The sequence below is a fragment of the Eutrigla gurnardus genome, assembly GCF_963514095.1.
Source record: "Eutrigla gurnardus genome assembly, chromosome: 9".
Classification (NCBI taxonomy): domain Eukaryota; kingdom Metazoa; phylum Chordata; class Actinopteri; order Perciformes; family Triglidae; genus Eutrigla; species Eutrigla gurnardus.
In genome coordinates, this window is record NC_139923.1 from 21,690,379 (window position 1) to 21,707,210 (window position 16,832).

Consider the following 16,832-nt stretch of genomic DNA (forward strand, 5'->3'; position numbering starts at 1 on the left):
TTACTGACAGCTTATCGGGGTGTTTCCACCTCATAGCTACTAATTTCTTAGCTGCAGTAAGGCCAGAAAAAAAAGGCTTTTCTTCTGTCCGGGTGTCGAAAACTGAGATAAATCATTCAGGAGTAAAGTTGTTATTGACACCGGAATTGTCAAAGAAAATATATTTGATAAGCGAGAAGATACGCAATTCCAAAAAATAGCGACAGGTGGGCATTGCCAAAACATGTGAAGAAATGTACCAGGAGCCCCGAGGGAACACAGGGTGCACCGGGAGTCAGCCACCAAACCCATTAAGTGCAGTCTTCGTGGGGTCAGGTAAATTCTATGAGCATAATTCAGGTGGATTTGTTGGTGGTTTGGATTACGTGAAGTCAACAAAATGTCAGACCAGACCGTGTCCCAATCAAAATCAGGTCTAAGTCCTGGAACATCACTTCTCCACTGTTTGTCTAAGAGCAGGTCCTTGTAAGAGGACTTCAGTAGAAAAGTGTAAAAAGTAGAGACAAAGCCCCTGGAGGTTCCTCTGCTCATAATAAGTTTGTAAAAGGGGTGTTGTTTCAGTGGCTGACCCCACGGGACTCCATAGGCCTTGAATGCCGCCCTAAGCTGAAGATAAAAAAAGAAAGATGAGCCTGGCAGGTCATAACAGTCTTTCAGATCCCCAAATGAGCGAAGACCGGTATCATTATAAACATCCCCTAAGGTGTGAATGCCTTTTTTCTCCCACTGAAAGTAATGGGCCTCCGTCCTATCAGAATTTGGTTGTTGAATATTGGGGACTCAAGATGCCATGGACAAAGAATACCACAAGATTTCTGGGAGTTATGCCAAATCTGAATTACGTGTGAGATAAGAGGACCAAACCTCAGCTGACATTGTTTGATAGAAATGTTTGTGAATATAACATCCTGAAGTCTCCAAGGGGAGACCAGCTGTTCCTCTAGCACACGCCAGGAGACCGCATCCTTTGGGTTAAACCAGTTAATTAAAGGTCTCAAGGAAAAAGACCAAAAGTATAATTTAAAATTTGGGACCGCCAGCCCCCCATCCAGCCTCCTCCGTTGAATAGTAGATATTTTAAGTCTTGGCCATTTATTGTTCCAAAGAAATTTAGAGACAACTGAATCAAGTTTCTTCCAATACCCATTAGGGGGAGGTAAAGAGAGCATTGAACTAACAAAATTAACTCTCGGTAATATATTCATTTTAATGATCGAAACATGAGTTTGTAGAGCGTTAGGCAGGCGTGTCCATCTGTTAAGGTCCTGCAGAACCCTGTTGTATGTGTCTGTATAATTATGCTTCACAGTCCGGTTTAAAGTGGGGAATATTTCTACCCCGAGATATTTGAAATGTTCGACCATGGATATGTCTGCTGGAAGATGAGCCAATTTGGCGGTCTCATTAAGAGGTAAAACAGCAGATTTCTGCCAATTAATCCGAAATCCTGAAAGGTCACCAAATTCTTCAAATACTAAATGAGGTATAGACGAGGAAGGGTTACACATAAAAATCTGTATATCATCTGCATAAAGGGAGATGTGGTGAGATGTACCACGGATGGATATGGGAATAATATTCTGCGATTGTCTTATGAATTGAGCTAACGGTTCAAGGGAAAGGGCAACAAGCCCAGGACTCAAGGGGCAGCCCTGTCTAGAAGATCTTCCAACCAGAAAAGGTGATGAGTACATTTTTCCCGTCAAGATCATAGCTGATGGCACAGTGTAAAGAACCTTAACCATATGAATAAACCCATTTCCTAGTCCCATTGTCTCCATGACAGCCCAGAAGTATGACCACTCCAGTCTGTCAAAAGCTTTCGTCGCATCCAAAGACATGACTGCTGCTGGTGTGTTATCATCTTTGCTAGCATTAATAATGTGTAATAAGCGTCTGAGGTTATCATTGGCTAGGTGACTTTTTATAAAAACCGGTTTGGTCACAATGAACTAGCGATGTCATATAGGTCTGTAATCGGCGGGCCAGGACTTTGGCGTAGATTTTAACATCAGCACCAAGTAGGCTTAAAGGTCTGTAACTGCTGCAGTCAGTTGGTTCTTTATCCTTTTTTAGTAGTAAAGAAATGAGAGCCATATTGACGTCCCTGGAGAATCTGCCGTGCTCAATCGAGTATTGAATCATAGAGAGCAATAGAGGGCCCAGAATGTCCCAGAAGGTTAAATAGACCTCAGGGGGAATGCCGTCCCATCCAGGTGCCTTGCCCCTCTGCATATCATGGGCCGCGGCTTTGAGTTCTTCTAAAGTAATAGGCTCAGAAAGTTGTGTGGAATCATCTTCTGTTAAACATGGTAATTCAACCCCGTTGAGAAATGTCTCATATTTAGTTTTACCAAAATTTACTTCTGATTTATAAAGATCAGAGTAAAAAGATCTGAATGTGTCATTAACTTTTTGGGGGTCAGTGGTCATCTGCCCCTGCTGGGTCTTAATGGCTGGGATATCTGCAAATTGTTCATTAGCACAAATTTGCATAGCAAGCAAGTGGCTAGGTCTAGAAACATGGAAATAATAGTGTTGTCTTGTTCTGTGCAACAAAAATTCAGAGCGCTGTCTGAATATAGAATTAATTTCTTTTTTAACTACTTTCACCTGCAAGTCCAATTGTTCATTGTAATTAGCCTGAAGTGAAGCATTCAGGTTAGCATATACATTTTCCAGCAATTTTCCAAGTTTTGAGAGGCTAATTTTATGTAAATTAGATGCAAATAGTGTAGTGTGGCTCCTAACGAAACCCTTATTATACTATATTACTATATTCTGGGGTCTTCCACTGAACCCCCATTAAACTCCAAAAACTCTGCCAGTTTCTCCCTGAATTGCAAACAGAAGTCATCATTTTTCATTAATGTTGTGTTAAATCGCCACCTGGAAGCACGAGAGGAGAGTTTTTTGAATGAAGCAGACCAGAAAGATGGCTTTATGGTCAGATAAAGCTATGGGTAACATGGACACATCAAAGCTATCAAAAAGATTAGGGGAGGCAAACAATTAGTCGATTCTAGAGAAGGTCTTATGTCTTGAAGAAAAGAAGGAAAAATCTCTCAGAGAGGGGTTGACCATGCGCCACATATCAACAAGACCAGTATCGCGAGCCCAAGACTGCAGAGCAGCTGAGGCCTGTCTCTGGTCTGGTGTTTCTGAAGCACCTGATCTGTCCACGGCTGGATCCCACACTGCATTGAAGTCTGACCCTACTATAAACATGTAGTCTGCAAGTTGTAGCATAATGTCAGTGAGCACACTATGGAAATCTGCATCAAACTGATTAGGCGTGTAAGCTGACATCAAGGCGATTTTCCTGTTCGAACATTCAATTTTGGCAATAGTTATCCTCCCCGATGAGTCTGCCCATATGTCCAGAACTTTAATATTTAGACTACGTTTAGCCACTATGGCCACACCTCGTACCTTAGTACTAGCAGAGGAGGATGCTATGGCATGATAGAATTTGTTGGCCAGTCTCCTAACATCAGCCTTCAGAAGGTGAGTTTCACTCAGTAGTGCTATGTCCACCTTTTTTCTCCTCAATAAGCTAAGGACACGAGTGCGTTTATGTGGAGCGTTAAGGCCGCCTGTGTTCCAAACCAGTGTGTTTAAATTAGTCATAGATTGATGTCAACGGTGAATGTATGTATCTGGTTTGTAATGACCCGAATAAGCAGCAATAAGGTTGTCGACATAATGTATTAAAAGTCCAGCATTCATAACGCTTTATACCTCCATGCCCAAGTGACCCATAGTGTTTGAAAGAAGAATCTGCTTACACAGCACGTTATAACTACCAAACTTTAGCCATAAAGACACAGAGTCCTCATAATTGTGTAATAGTATCATACAATTGCTAATAATCTTATACAGTGCTGTCACTTTACTTAAAGCTCACAAAGTCATGCTATAGTGTATTATTGATGTCTATAAGAAATGATTCCATTTCAGAAACTTAGAATTTGTAATCTGCTATGATACGTTAGAGCAGTTCTGAGTCCTGGGTCACACAGCACATTATAACTACCTAACTTTAGCCAGTTACAAAGACACAGAGAAAAGTATCATAACCGATTATGAACTCTAAGTGTCTTGTGCTGTTATAAATCTATTATAATGTGTTAAAAATGTGCTTATTGTGCATTATATACATGACCTTCATAGAAAGTGTTCTGTGTCTCTCTTGTTGAATCACCTGATGATCAAACGTTTCACTTCCTCCTCCAAACACTAGATGGTAGGCATGCCTTGGCTTCATATTCACTTATCAAGAGAGAGATCAATTGAAAGCAAATATTTGCCAAATTCAGTAATTACACTATTGTGATTTATGCTAGTTTTTCAATACCTGGGAAGCAGTAGAGGTGAGTCGAATGCAAACAAGAGCGTTGAATATAGCCTACATTTAGTTGAGTGTTACATCTGAAAGTGTTTGGTTACACGTTTGTAGCTTCTGTTTGACATTGAAATGCATGTCTGTGCCTTTCTGCTTCACTGCCGCTGGTAATGCTCCTTTCCCACTTCCTCCCTACCTACTGCTTCTTCTTGATCTGGTGATCAAGCCTACATACTTTTAACTTATAGCTATCTTGGCCAGGTCTTCCTAGAAACAGATATTTTAATCTTTGGATACTTCCTGATTAATATATGTTTTCTGTAATGGAGTTGATATAGCTCTGGTACGAAGAGCCTTATTTATTGAAAGAGTGTCCACTAAAGATCGAACTTTCAGTATATGTTATATTTATTTATGCAGTGCATAAAGAGCTGGAGTACTAGCATCACCTTGAGCAGTCGCTCTGCAGCACCACATTGCTAAAAGAGACTGTTAGGGCTCGGTTAGGGCTCAGGCCCCCACCAGTCTACTGTTTAAATTTTAAAATCTCCATGAAATGCTGCATATTTGATCATCTGGAAAGAGGGAAACTCATATGGGACGCAGATTGTAAAGTGGCACTCTAAAATTCACAGCTTAAATAAAAGCTCAATTCCAGGTTCACCATTTGTTGTCTGTGGTCGCTGTGAGATATTATCTTATGTTTCATACAGAGAGCGAACCTTTGAGTACAAACCAGAGAAGTTCCGATTGAGCTTTTATTTTGGTACTTCCGCTGCCCCGCAGTGTGAATTTGCATATGAGCTATTTAGTTTCACCAAGCACATTTATATTTATATTTAACATTTATATGGAACATTTATATTTATATGTAACATTTGTATTTATATTTAATATTTAACATTTAGCATTTATACTTATATTTAATATTTAACATTTTATATTTACATTTAACATTTATATTTACATTTAACACTTATATTTAACATTTATAATCATATTTAACATTTAACATTTATATTTAACATTTATATTTATATTTAACATTTATATTTATATTTCATATTTAACATTTAGCATTTAGATTTTAAATGTATGTTTAATATTTAGCAACAATTTATATTTATAGTTAATATATTTTCTTTACAAAAAAAGAAAATATGACAAAGTTCACAAATTTTGCTGTAAATGTGGTAAAGTAGTGACTTTAAAACATTCACACCACTTGTTTGGAGCTAAATGTGTAGAAATGTAGCTGTGAAAATTTTTTAGTGTGCCACTTGACAATCGGCGCCCAATAAACTCATTCTTGGAATTGACGAATTTTCCCCTGCTAAAACAATCAATTCAGGGAAATGCCCATCACTGTCAAAATGTAAGAGTTGTTTCTAAGTCCATTGACTATACAGCTTCATGGCAGCAGTTATGATTTCTGTCACTTCCCAAGAAAAACAGCGGTCATGGAAAAAACGAGAGAACAAACCTGGCACTTAATGGCCCTTTCTTAGGTTTCACCTGCTCCCATTTTACACCGCAGCAGTTTCCCCTGTCTCTCCTCAATGCAACTTGTGAAGCTCATGCATTTTTTAAACTGTTCAGGCTGCTATCAGATGAACTCAGCTGGCTGAAGGGGCGGTGCTGGGGAGATGATGGTGATGGTGATGATGGTGGTGACGACGACGATGATGATGATGTGTAAAGCGAGTGGGCTGGGTCCTGGAAAACCAGCTACACCTACCCCTCCTCACCAGGAATGGATGCGTTATGAGATGGAGAGGAGATTCAGCTTCAGATCAGCTGCAGACAGAAGGGAGCTCACAATGCAAGCAAACTGAAACCCTGGATTCTACACTTTCCACTGCTCTCTTCGTCATCCATCCGTCTTCACTAAAGTGGATCTTTAGAAGCCGAAACAAGTTTCAGAGCCTCTAGCTGGATACATTGAGGATTACTTCAACATCATCCTCCCCTCCACTTCAACACGGGATCATCACACCAGAAAAAAGTGGAGAAGCAAAAGTCATCCTCATTGAGGGACCCGTGGCACTACTGAAAGGTGGAGCCAACTCCGGTGCCACAAACTTAGGAAGGATGATGAACAGCTTCTAGCGGATATTTTTCTCCTTGTCAGAACAGAGTGTGTCAGTGAGGCATCAAGACACTGTTTTCAGATAACAGGGAGACAAACAGAGACGCGGAGGGAAAATGCCTTTTGGTGGATTAGCAGGTTTGAAGGAACAGGTGCTTAAGCCTGGGAAGGAGGAAGTGAAAACCACAGTGGGGGACTCTCTTGGAAAACTGCAAAGGTGAGAGGGTTTGTATGGAGAGGGGTGGGAAGGAGGCATCAAGACTGTGCGTGTGGAGGGGTGCTCCATCCATACTCATTTAGATGACGTTGGGCTGCATGGAATAAGCATTTCACTCCTTATACACGTATTTTCATGGAGGAGATTAATTTTTCAAAATGACTGTTACCGAGAGGGAAACATCTGCTGTCAGATGGATATGGAGCGCCTGGAAACGAGCACATTAAGCCAAGCGGGTTCTCAGAGATCCTAGAGATAAATACATATTTGATTCTTCTGCTTGTCGCCAGGCGATGCCAGTGATGTAATCACAGATTTTTATTTTAAGACATTAATACATATTTCATATCTGATACATACTTCACAAAGGGATGTGTGTGTATGTGTGTGTGTGTGTGTGTGTGTGTGTGTGTGCCTCCATTCTGTAAAGATGGTTGTTGTAATTTCAAGAGATAAATGACTAAGTAGGCAATTTCCTGGAATTGTATTGGCATGTGTTTTTGCCTTGCAATACATTGAAAATGGAAATATATGATCATTTTTAATTATATACTCCTTAATCCCAAACTTGCAAATGTGCATTTTTAGGACATTTTGATGGTCTTTTTTGGTCATGAATTGTTGCTTTTGTGTCTTAATGCAGTTTAGATTTTTTGATGCAGCTATTTATATGCTGGAAGGGACACCTTACCATGTGAACTGTTCTTTAAAGAATCAAGTCTGCTATTAGACTATAGATCAGATAGTTTTTTGAGTTAGAAGATCTGAGTTATGTCTTGTTGGAAGAGACAGGCAGATAAACGCAGTTCATGGGAGCAGGGGGGGCAGCGACAGAGGTGGATTGTGGGTAGGTGAACAGGTATGGACAGTGATGCACCTGAAAGCGATATGATCACAGCTGCGGTGTGACCTTTTTTAGTCATGTGTCATGGATTCCCCTTCTGTCCTGTGGAAGAGAGCAGACTTGGGTTACTGTGCTGGTGTTGTTGCTAAGCCAATAGTGCACAAAACAATTCTGAAAGAAATCTATAGCCTGCTATATTGATGGTGGAAGGATAATAATGAGGAATATGAACAAAGAAAAATATTTTCAAGCTGAACACATAACAACTAGGCCTGCTGACGCTCTGACTGTGATTTCTTTTCCTGCTATTTGCGTCATAGGAAAATAGATGGTAGTAATGTAGAAGAAGAGGACATCATTGAGCTGACAGAGGATGGGCGTCCGGTGGCATCAGCGCCGCGTCCTGCCCCACTGTTGGACTGCAGCTGTGGTGGTCTGCCCAAGCGCTACATCATCGCCATCCTCAGCGGCCTGGGCTTCTGCATCTCCTTTGGCATCCGTTGCAACCTCGGAGTGGCCATTGTGGAGATGGTGAACAACAACACCGTTTATATCAATGGGACCCCTGTGTTGCAGGTAGCTGGATCAAATCAGACAGGACGTCGTAGGACTTAGTTTTATGTGTGTCTTTTTTCTTGTTGCTCAGAAGATCATCCGGCCTTACAGTAGCAATCTAAATTGCCGTTTTACCAAATTAATGCAATTTAGTAGCACATGTAATTGCCAGATTTGAGCAGGTATCTGTTTTTTTCTCTCTCCCTCTCTAGAAAGCTCAGTTTAACTGGGACCCAGAGACAGTGGGGCTGATCCATGGCTCCTTCTTCTGGGGCTACATTGTCACTCAAATCCCAGGTGGTTTCATCTCCAACAAGCTGTTTGCCAACAGGTGACATGCACTTCATGCCTATCAATAGTTCCTCTCAGTGGGATCTTTGTTTTATCTCATTATAAACTGAACGTCTCTTGGATTTGAGACTTTTAGAAAAGCAATGAGATGATGCTTTGTTTTTTTTTAAATCGAAGGATCGACCGCTCACAACAAATCATTAGTTGCAGACCTTAGCACAGTGCAGAGACAACTGATGCTTTTGTCCATTGATATTACACGTGAGGTGTGCATAAACAGATTATGTTTTTCCAATTTATTGATGTTTTTCCCTCCGGAGTTGAGGGTGAGAGTCATAGTCGCCCCAGTCATGACCACATGTGTTAACAAAGTATCACGAGAAAGAATAAAGAGCACGCATGGTTAAAGGGTTAAAGCTGCACGGTGTGGTGAGCGGTGCTGATGGAGCAGATAGCAGTCCTGTAATAAAAGCTTCACAGGAAAAGAGGACACGCCACTGACAGAGTTAATAATGAAAGATCCTGCCTCTGATTTCTTTCTGAAACACCAGCCACTGGAATATTACAAGTGTCACTTACACACTGGTTTGGAAAAAGAGAAGGAAGGGGGGATGAGGTGAAGGAGAAAAGAGGTGGGAGCTAAACGCCACTGTGGAGATGAAGCAGAAACTTGCAGATTGAATGGGATGTCTTTATCTCGGCGCATGAAAGGCAGAGGCGTGAGATCGGTCTCATTATAAGGCCGACGGAGATGATTTGAGATATTTTTAGGTATATTGCCTGTCAATATTACACTCCAAGAGTAGCTTTCAGACACTGGCTAGCATGTGGTTGTTTTGTGTTTTACCTGTTCAGACAGATCTATAAGATATCACAGGATTAGTCCAGGTTATGATACTCATTTCTGAGGATGTATAATGGTAAGAATTGCGTAATTTGGTACTGTTTAAGGATAATATAAGTTATGTGAAAGAATCTTAACATATCACAATCCTAACTCTTAACCTCTAAATGGAATTAATCAAATTAAAGTGTAGTATCCCACCAAATAGTTTTCTATGAAAAGGCTTAAAATCTGTAAGTGCTTCAGGTGGACTATGTTACTGTTAATCCACACACACACACACACACACACACACACACACACACACACACACACACACACACACACACACACACACACACACACACACACGCACAGAATAAATTGACATTGCAGCGTTTCTACAGGGTGTTTGGAGCGGCCATTTTCCTGACGTCAGTGCTCAACATGTTCATCCCATCAGCAGCGAGGGTGCACTATGGTTGTGTCATGTTTGTTCGCATCCTGCAGGGCTTAGTGGAGGTAAGAATAAACATAAATAGCACAATAAAATAGTGAAATTGATTTACGCTGTCACATGAATCCCAGGTTCCTGTCAAATCCATGCTTGACCTTTGACATGTTCTACGCCATGTCCCTGCTAGGGTGTCACCTACCCAGCATGTCACGGGATGTGGTCCAAATGGGCGCCGCCTCTTGAACGGAGTCGACTGGCCACAACTTCATTCTGTGGTGAGTGATGCCTTTAGTCTCCTCTTTGTAAGACATAGTGGGTCTGCTCAGTAAATGGACTGAGAGCTCATTTTTTCTTTTGCAGATTTAGTCATCTGCTGCTGCTGGTTAAAATAACCATGTTGCGCTTTAAACTGGTACCATGACAACCCCCGCATCAAAACCTTGTTGACATTGTCCGTAAATGAACACGCCTCACCTGCGTTCTCAGAAGGAGCTTCTCCCTCTATTCATGTAAAAAAAGCGTCACATTGCTTTCTGTCCAAAAGCACTCTGCTGCCCCCTGCTCTATTATCAACCATGAATCTGTCTGATACGAGAAAGCACATTAAAACACCCTCTCTGTCTCGGCAGTGCCAATGATCATTCATTGGATATAATGTGTTTCTTTGATGTGTGTGTGTTTTTTTAAAGACAGATAGTATTTTGTGTGAAATTGAAGTATCTAGTATTTCTGGTGTATAATATTCAACATATTTCTATTAAGGTCATGCGTATAATGCATCATAAGCACATTTATAACACATTATAATGCATTGATAAGGCTTTATAAAAGTCGTTATTAATGTTAAGAATCATGCATGACACCTTATAACAGGGTCTCAAACTCAAATTGGCTTAGGGTCGCTGATGGTATTGTCGTCACTCTTTTTTCCCTCTCCTCTCCCCTCTACTTCTGATATTGCTCTCCATGTTTAGACGAGTAATGACGTTTGATATTGTATTCCTTGAGAACTGCAGCTTTTTCCTTACATATCAGGCACGTACAGTAGCATTTCCCCTGAACTCCCCAAAACACTGCAATGTCCATCTGTCTTGAATCAGTCTGTGTTTTCAGTCCACCTTCCTTTTCTGCCTGGAAAGCGACATCTTTGCTGTTTGTTACAAAACAAAGTAGGCGTCAGCCCCACGCGCTTCTTTGGAAAAACAGTGCAGTCAAGGCTGGACATGCACAGCACCACAACCTCTGCCCTTTGCCATTGTATTGCGCAAACAAAATACTTTTTATTGAATTTTTTTAAACAAATATAATAGGGTTTTTATTACAAGGGGTAGTTTAAATTACGACGGCGTATTAAGGTCACTGTAAAAAAAAAAAAAAACAGAGCCGAGAGAGGTGGGCAATATTCCAAGAAAAAAAGTTGCAAATTTGCTAGTTTAGTGCTCTTATGATGGGGCAGACATTCTATCGGCTATTAACTTATGCATTCGCACAGTCATGATCAGCATAAAATCAGAAGTCCCAAATTCTCTCCAGTGGGTCTAAAAATAAATAACGAACAGTCCGTTAGCACTTGCTGCCCATTTACCGTCGAACTCAGCCATTTTCCCGTTTTTCGTCACTAACTGGCAACCCCAAAGATTCAGGTGATACCAATGCCGTTATTCTATTGGCTCACAAGCCGCAGCCACACGTCACACATCTACACAGAGGTAAACAAAACATTCATTATGGACCGTCAACATTTTTTAAAATTATTAATTCACAATCAACTTTAATTCTGCCCCTTTCTAAAAGCTCTGTTTTTAAAATTATTCCTTTCCATAAAAATTGTATCAATATGACCTTTAAACTAATTAAAACAATTTTTAGGACATTCGCCATGGGCCGGATGGAGAGGGCGATGGGCCGAATGTGGCCCACGGGCCACCAGTTTGAAACCCCTGCCTTATAACAAGGATATAAAGTATTATAAGTGGTGGACATAATGTATTATAAGTTCAGAATTCAGAATGCTTTATACCTCCCTGTCCATATATACGTTTATAAAGTCTTTAATGTCTATAATGTTTTATAAATGTGCTTACGATGCATTGTATACATGACCTTCATAGAAAGTGTCATATTTTTTAGTTGTGCTGTACATGTATTTAATATTTTATATATATTTAGGCATTTATTTAGTCCCGATGTTACTATCCTACCCTGACATTTAAATCCCATACAAATTGTTCTCAGGATCCTATGCAGGAGCAGTGATCGCCATGCCTTTAGCTGGAGTGCTTGTTCAGTACGTCGGCTGGTCTTCAGTCTTCTATATCTATGGTGAGACTGATGTTTGAATGGACATCGCAAACAAAAAATCACAACAAACACTTCTGTCACTCACTCGCATGAATACAATATAAAAGTGCAAAATATGTAAAATAATATGTAAAGATAAAGATTTGATTAGTGGACAATCTAAAGGTCTGCCATGTCATAGAGAGCCTGAGGAGCCATGGGCATACAAACAGAGTGAGAATGTGTGGAGTCCTACTTGGAGATAAGATTGGCATTTGCAATGTAGTTGTCAAAAGAGGTTCTCCAGGATGTGACAATCAAATCCCACGTAAATCAACAATGTGCCGCCTTTCCTTCAAGACTTTAGGAAAATGAAAGGCAGCGAAAAAAACTGTGCTAAAATTAACAAAAGGCTTTTTTGAAAAGATCCATTTTGAGAAGCGATTTATTTATTTATTTTTTGAACCAGTCCCCCGTCTGACAATTTATGCAAATAGTATGAAAACGCTTACATGCACTGTTGTGTCGTACTGATTTTGCTCTGCAAGGGAGGAGTCTAAAATACGCCTCCTGTTGCGTATTTCTAATTTTATTTGATTTATTATTGTGCAAGGCACAAATCCTAAACCAATTGAATCAATAACCTGGTAGAGAAATCTGGCAGGCATAACAATCTGACTGACTCAATGAAGGCTTTAGCCATCATATTTATAAATATTTATATTTAGAATATGTATGTTACAATCTTTCCCAGTAATCAGGTGTTCAGTCATATAGGTGTCAGTTTAGTGGCATGAATGGTGTTTTTTTTAATCATGGCACGCTGCCTTGGCAGTTGTACTTTGTATGCTTTACACAATAAGGGTTATCTGAACGGCTTTAGGGTTTTTATTAAAATGATTAACACTGACATCAAATTCATACTTTGCCAAAAGTGTTTTAATAAAAATCGACTCATTCTGCTGTGATATAATCTCATGATTTATTGATGTAAATTAGCATTTTACTGTCTCGGCTCTGTGACTCATACCTTGTTCATTTCATTTTAATAATGAAAATCCTTGTGGTCCAGAGAATGTTGGGTCTTGTTTTAATTAGTCTGTCCTACCCCTTAAAAAGCCAAATATATAACACAGTCAACTGTTTTAAAAAGGGATTAATTCATTTTGTTGTTGTTTTGAAAATCAAAAGGTGTTTTTGGGATCATATGGTATGTCTTGTGGCTCCTGCTGGCTTATGGAAGTCCTGCTGAACATCCCACCATCAGCGACGAGGAGAGGACCTACATCGAGACCACCATTGGGGAAACAATGCGCCAACTGAGTGTGACTGAGGTGCATAATATGTTTCAGGATATTACGGTGCATTCGCCAACACCATTTAATTCAAATTCTGACACACACACACACACACACACGTTCCAATCACTTTAGAGGACACATGAGTGTCACATGACTACACACACCACAAATGGCATACACTGACTTCTTTCTCCCGATCCCAGAAATTCAAGACACCGTGGCGTCGTTTCTTCACCTCTATGCCCGTCTATGCCATCATCGTGGCCAACTTCTGTCGTAGCTGGACCTTCTACCTGCTCCTTATCAGCCAGCCGGCGTACTTTGAGGAAGTCTTTGGCTTCCCCATCAGCAAGGTTGGGGCCTCACAGCGTCACCGCAGCCATTCACCTGACGATGACAAATATCCATAAAGACAAATGATTAATCACAGGAGGGCTGATTTACATTCCTGAATGTGTTATCTCCCACCAGGTGGGGATCCTGTCTGCTGTCCCCCACATGGTGATGACGATTGTAGTTCCTATTGGAGGACAGCTGGCTGACTTCTTACGCACTAACAAAATCATGTCCACCACAAATGTGAGGAAACTCATGAACTGTGGAGGTATGTTGTGGTAAACAAGCAATACGTGTCCTTTTTTATATTTATATTGGAAACCAAGAGGTTCACCCTCTGGTTTTACCGTGTTATAGTGCCCAGTAATGCTTTTTAACCATTAGCCAGTCGAATGTGACGTTATATCATGTCTTATTAGGTTCAATATTACTATCAGCCATTGAGCTCTGTCAGTTTCAACTGGTACTGGTGTTAAAAAAAAGGACATCATATCAACAGAGATGCCTTTTGCAGAACATCTATAATTTATTCATAACGTATTTAAAACATGGCAGTGCAGTGTACAAAAAGTCCTGCAGGAATGATGTGGTTATTGTGCATGAAAATTAATTGAAGCATTTCACACAGAGCCGCACCATTTGAAAATGTTAATTGCGTTGTTTACATGGAGGTAAAGACTCAAACTCTCTGGACCTGTGTTTTCTCAGGATTCGGTATGGAGGCGACCCTGCTGTTGGTGGTTGGGTTTTCTCACACTCGAGGGGTTGCCATCTCCTTCCTAGTTCTGGCTGTTGGGTTCAGTGGATTTGCCATCTCAGGTACCACATCTGCACCGAACACACGTGTGTTTCACCTGAAATACAAGCTTTTAGTTTGGCTACTAAACCTACAACATGAGGGGTTTTGTTAGAAACTTGAATCCGTTGAAAACATTCAAATGTTGCTTTTCGTTTCATACCCTTTTCTCTGTGTTCTCTGGCTTTTGGATTACGAAAGACCTGTCTAAGAGCTGAAATACAGCACTGCATTTCGTTTTGGGGGTGATGCTGTACACGTGCATTAGCCTGTGTAAGCACTCCCACAGGCACTTCCCCTGAATATTTTATAGATTCTTGTCAAGCCAACCAAAAACTCTAAATGTGCGAGTGGTTAAAACGGTGCTCACATTTAGACAGTTTGGTTAATCAGACGTTCCTGTGTGTGCTGTGTCTTCAGGTTTTAACGTCAATCACTTGGATATTGCCCCTCGCTACGCCAGCATCTTGATGGGCATTTCTAACGGGGTGGGCACGCTATCAGGGATGGTGTGCCCTCTGATTGTTGGAGCCCTGACTAAAAACAAGGTATAAACCATAACAGGAAACTCAGAAACAGTGTCCTTATGGCATGTATAAAACAGTTTTTTCCACTGGCCATTGTTTACACACATAAAATGTATTACACACATTGTATTTGCAGTTTTTCTGATGATGTCAGCAGTGGATTTACATCAGTGGTATACGGTCAAAAGATCAGTAAGGCTACTTTGGACAGGAAATTCATTGACTCCTCTTCGTCCCCACAGACTCGTCTGGAGTGGCAGAACGTCTTTCTTATTGCGTCCATGGTGCATTACACAGGGGTCATCTTCTACGCCATCTTTGCTTCGGGAGAGCAGCAGGACTGGGCCGACCCCGAGAGCACCAGCGAGGATAAATGCGGCATCATCGACGAGGACGAGCTCGCCGAAGAGTCCGAGCTCAACATGGAGAACACAATGGCTCCCAAAAAGAGTTACGGCACCGCGGACAATGCCTTCGGTGGAAAACGGGGCTGGAAAAAGAAAAGAGGGGTGACCATGCAAGAGGAGGAGGAACATTACGGGAACGGCTGCCTGGAACGTACTCAGTACGGGCAAGCAAACGTTGACTGAACTTTACGTAGCTTATGTTGAACCACGTGAACAGTTTTTGAAATGCTTTGTGTCAGCTATGCAACGTGAAAAGAGATGTGCTTCTGGAATGTAATAATGGGTTTGACAGCAGTGTTAATGTTACGAGCCTTAATGTTTTCTTTGTTGCTTGTATGTATTTGCTATCGCTGAATGATTGCATTCTGTCACTGCTATATCGCTCTCCTGGTCTGAGGAGGTCTTCGGTCACCATCTTTTTGTAATGCATTTCTTTCAACGTCTTCATTATTTATACTGTTCGGTGCTCATAATGGGACGTAATGGATGGGGAGTTCAGTGATGACTTCACTCCATGAGGCATTGAGTGTGACTCTATTTATTCTCCTGGTGTTTTATCTTTTTTTTTTCTCGCAATTTCTGTGTTTGATACATTCAGATCCAGTTTGTTCCTAAAAAAATAATGTACTGTAATGTTTAATCATAAAAGACTAAAGGGAATTTATACTCACTGTTTATCATTACTGCTAGAGAAGAGAAAAGTCGTTTTTTGTACAGTAAATGACTGTCGACTTATCGTTTGAGAAAGCATTGATTTGATTTGCACTTTACTTGAAAACACTGTCGATGTAATAAACTACATTTCTATTCTGTATTCAGATTGTTTAGAGACGGAAAATCCTGTGAAGGTTCTGAATTATTGACCACCTTGTACGAGGTTATTTAACATTCATGGTACTTTGTGTCGTCAAAGACATTTTATGATAATTAATCATCAAATCGTGTGTAATGGAAAACAAGTCTACAGCCATGCAGCACTGCGGACCTGCTTCTCACCAAAGTCATCAGGCCTCATCCTCTGGGAACCATGAATGTCATGGAAATTCATTCAATAGTTGTTAGCCAACCCAACGGCCCACATTGCCATCCAGCTGTGCGTTTAGCAGGACTAGAAAGAAAGAAAGACTTTTGTGCCTTGTTTACACTTCTCCCTTTTTTTTTACATTTAAATAATAAACAAACACTTCATAAAGACACAATGATAAAGACACAATGTTCCCCTTATACAATATAGATTCTTGTTGTCTTCTGTAACTTGACAGAATAGGATGTCCTTAACGTTGCCTGTTTATGTAAGAGAGCTCAAATTAGACAATTTTAAATATTCCGAAGACTGCTCTGGTTCCCGTCACGCTGTGGTAAACATCCTCTGTCTTATCAGACTTTATCCGCCTCCTTCATTTGCACCACGGATGACAATTACTGGACAGGATATTCCTCAGCAGTGTCAGGCTTCTACAGAACAACCGCTTTGAAGGATGACATTCGGGCGGAGTCCTTACATTGTGAAACGTACATACAAACGTTGAATATAAAGTTGAGGCTTTGTGTGCATTTTTTTGCT

General features: G+C 40.6%; 1 protein-coding gene across 1 annotated transcript; it reads left to right on the forward strand.

The window, feature by feature from the left end:
- The first annotated feature begins 6,144 nt into the window (after positions 1-6,144).
- slc17a8 (solute carrier family 17 member 8) lies at positions 6,145-16,062 on the forward strand. The gene is made up of 12 exons (XM_084017010.1): positions 6,145-6,651; positions 7,816-8,071; positions 8,263-8,381; positions 9,572-9,686; positions 9,809-9,896; positions 11,857-11,943; positions 13,093-13,235; positions 13,406-13,555; positions 13,674-13,806; positions 14,247-14,357; positions 14,755-14,882; positions 15,104-16,062. The coding sequence occupies exons 1-12, from the start codon at positions 6,551-6,553 to the stop codon at positions 15,449-15,451; spliced, it is 1,779 nt and encodes a 592-aa protein (XP_083873136.1). The 5' UTR covers positions 6,145-6,550; the 3' UTR covers positions 15,452-16,062.
- Positions 16,063-16,832: the final 770 nt, after the last annotated feature.

Bases quoted from the DNA above. Each gene is read 5' to 3' on its own strand.
- slc17a8 (XM_084017010.1), top strand. From the start codon at position 6,551: ATGCCTTTTGGTGGATTAGCAGGTTTGAAGGAACAGGTGCTTAAGCCT. The intron at 13,807-14,246 runs GTATGTTGTGGT...GTGTTTTCTCAG, and splicing joins GAAACTCATGAACTGTGGAG to GATTCGGTATGGAGGCGACC. The intron at 14,358-14,754 runs GTACCACATCTG...CTGTGTCTTCAG, and splicing joins CAGTGGATTTGCCATCTCAG to GTTTTAACGTCAATCACTTG.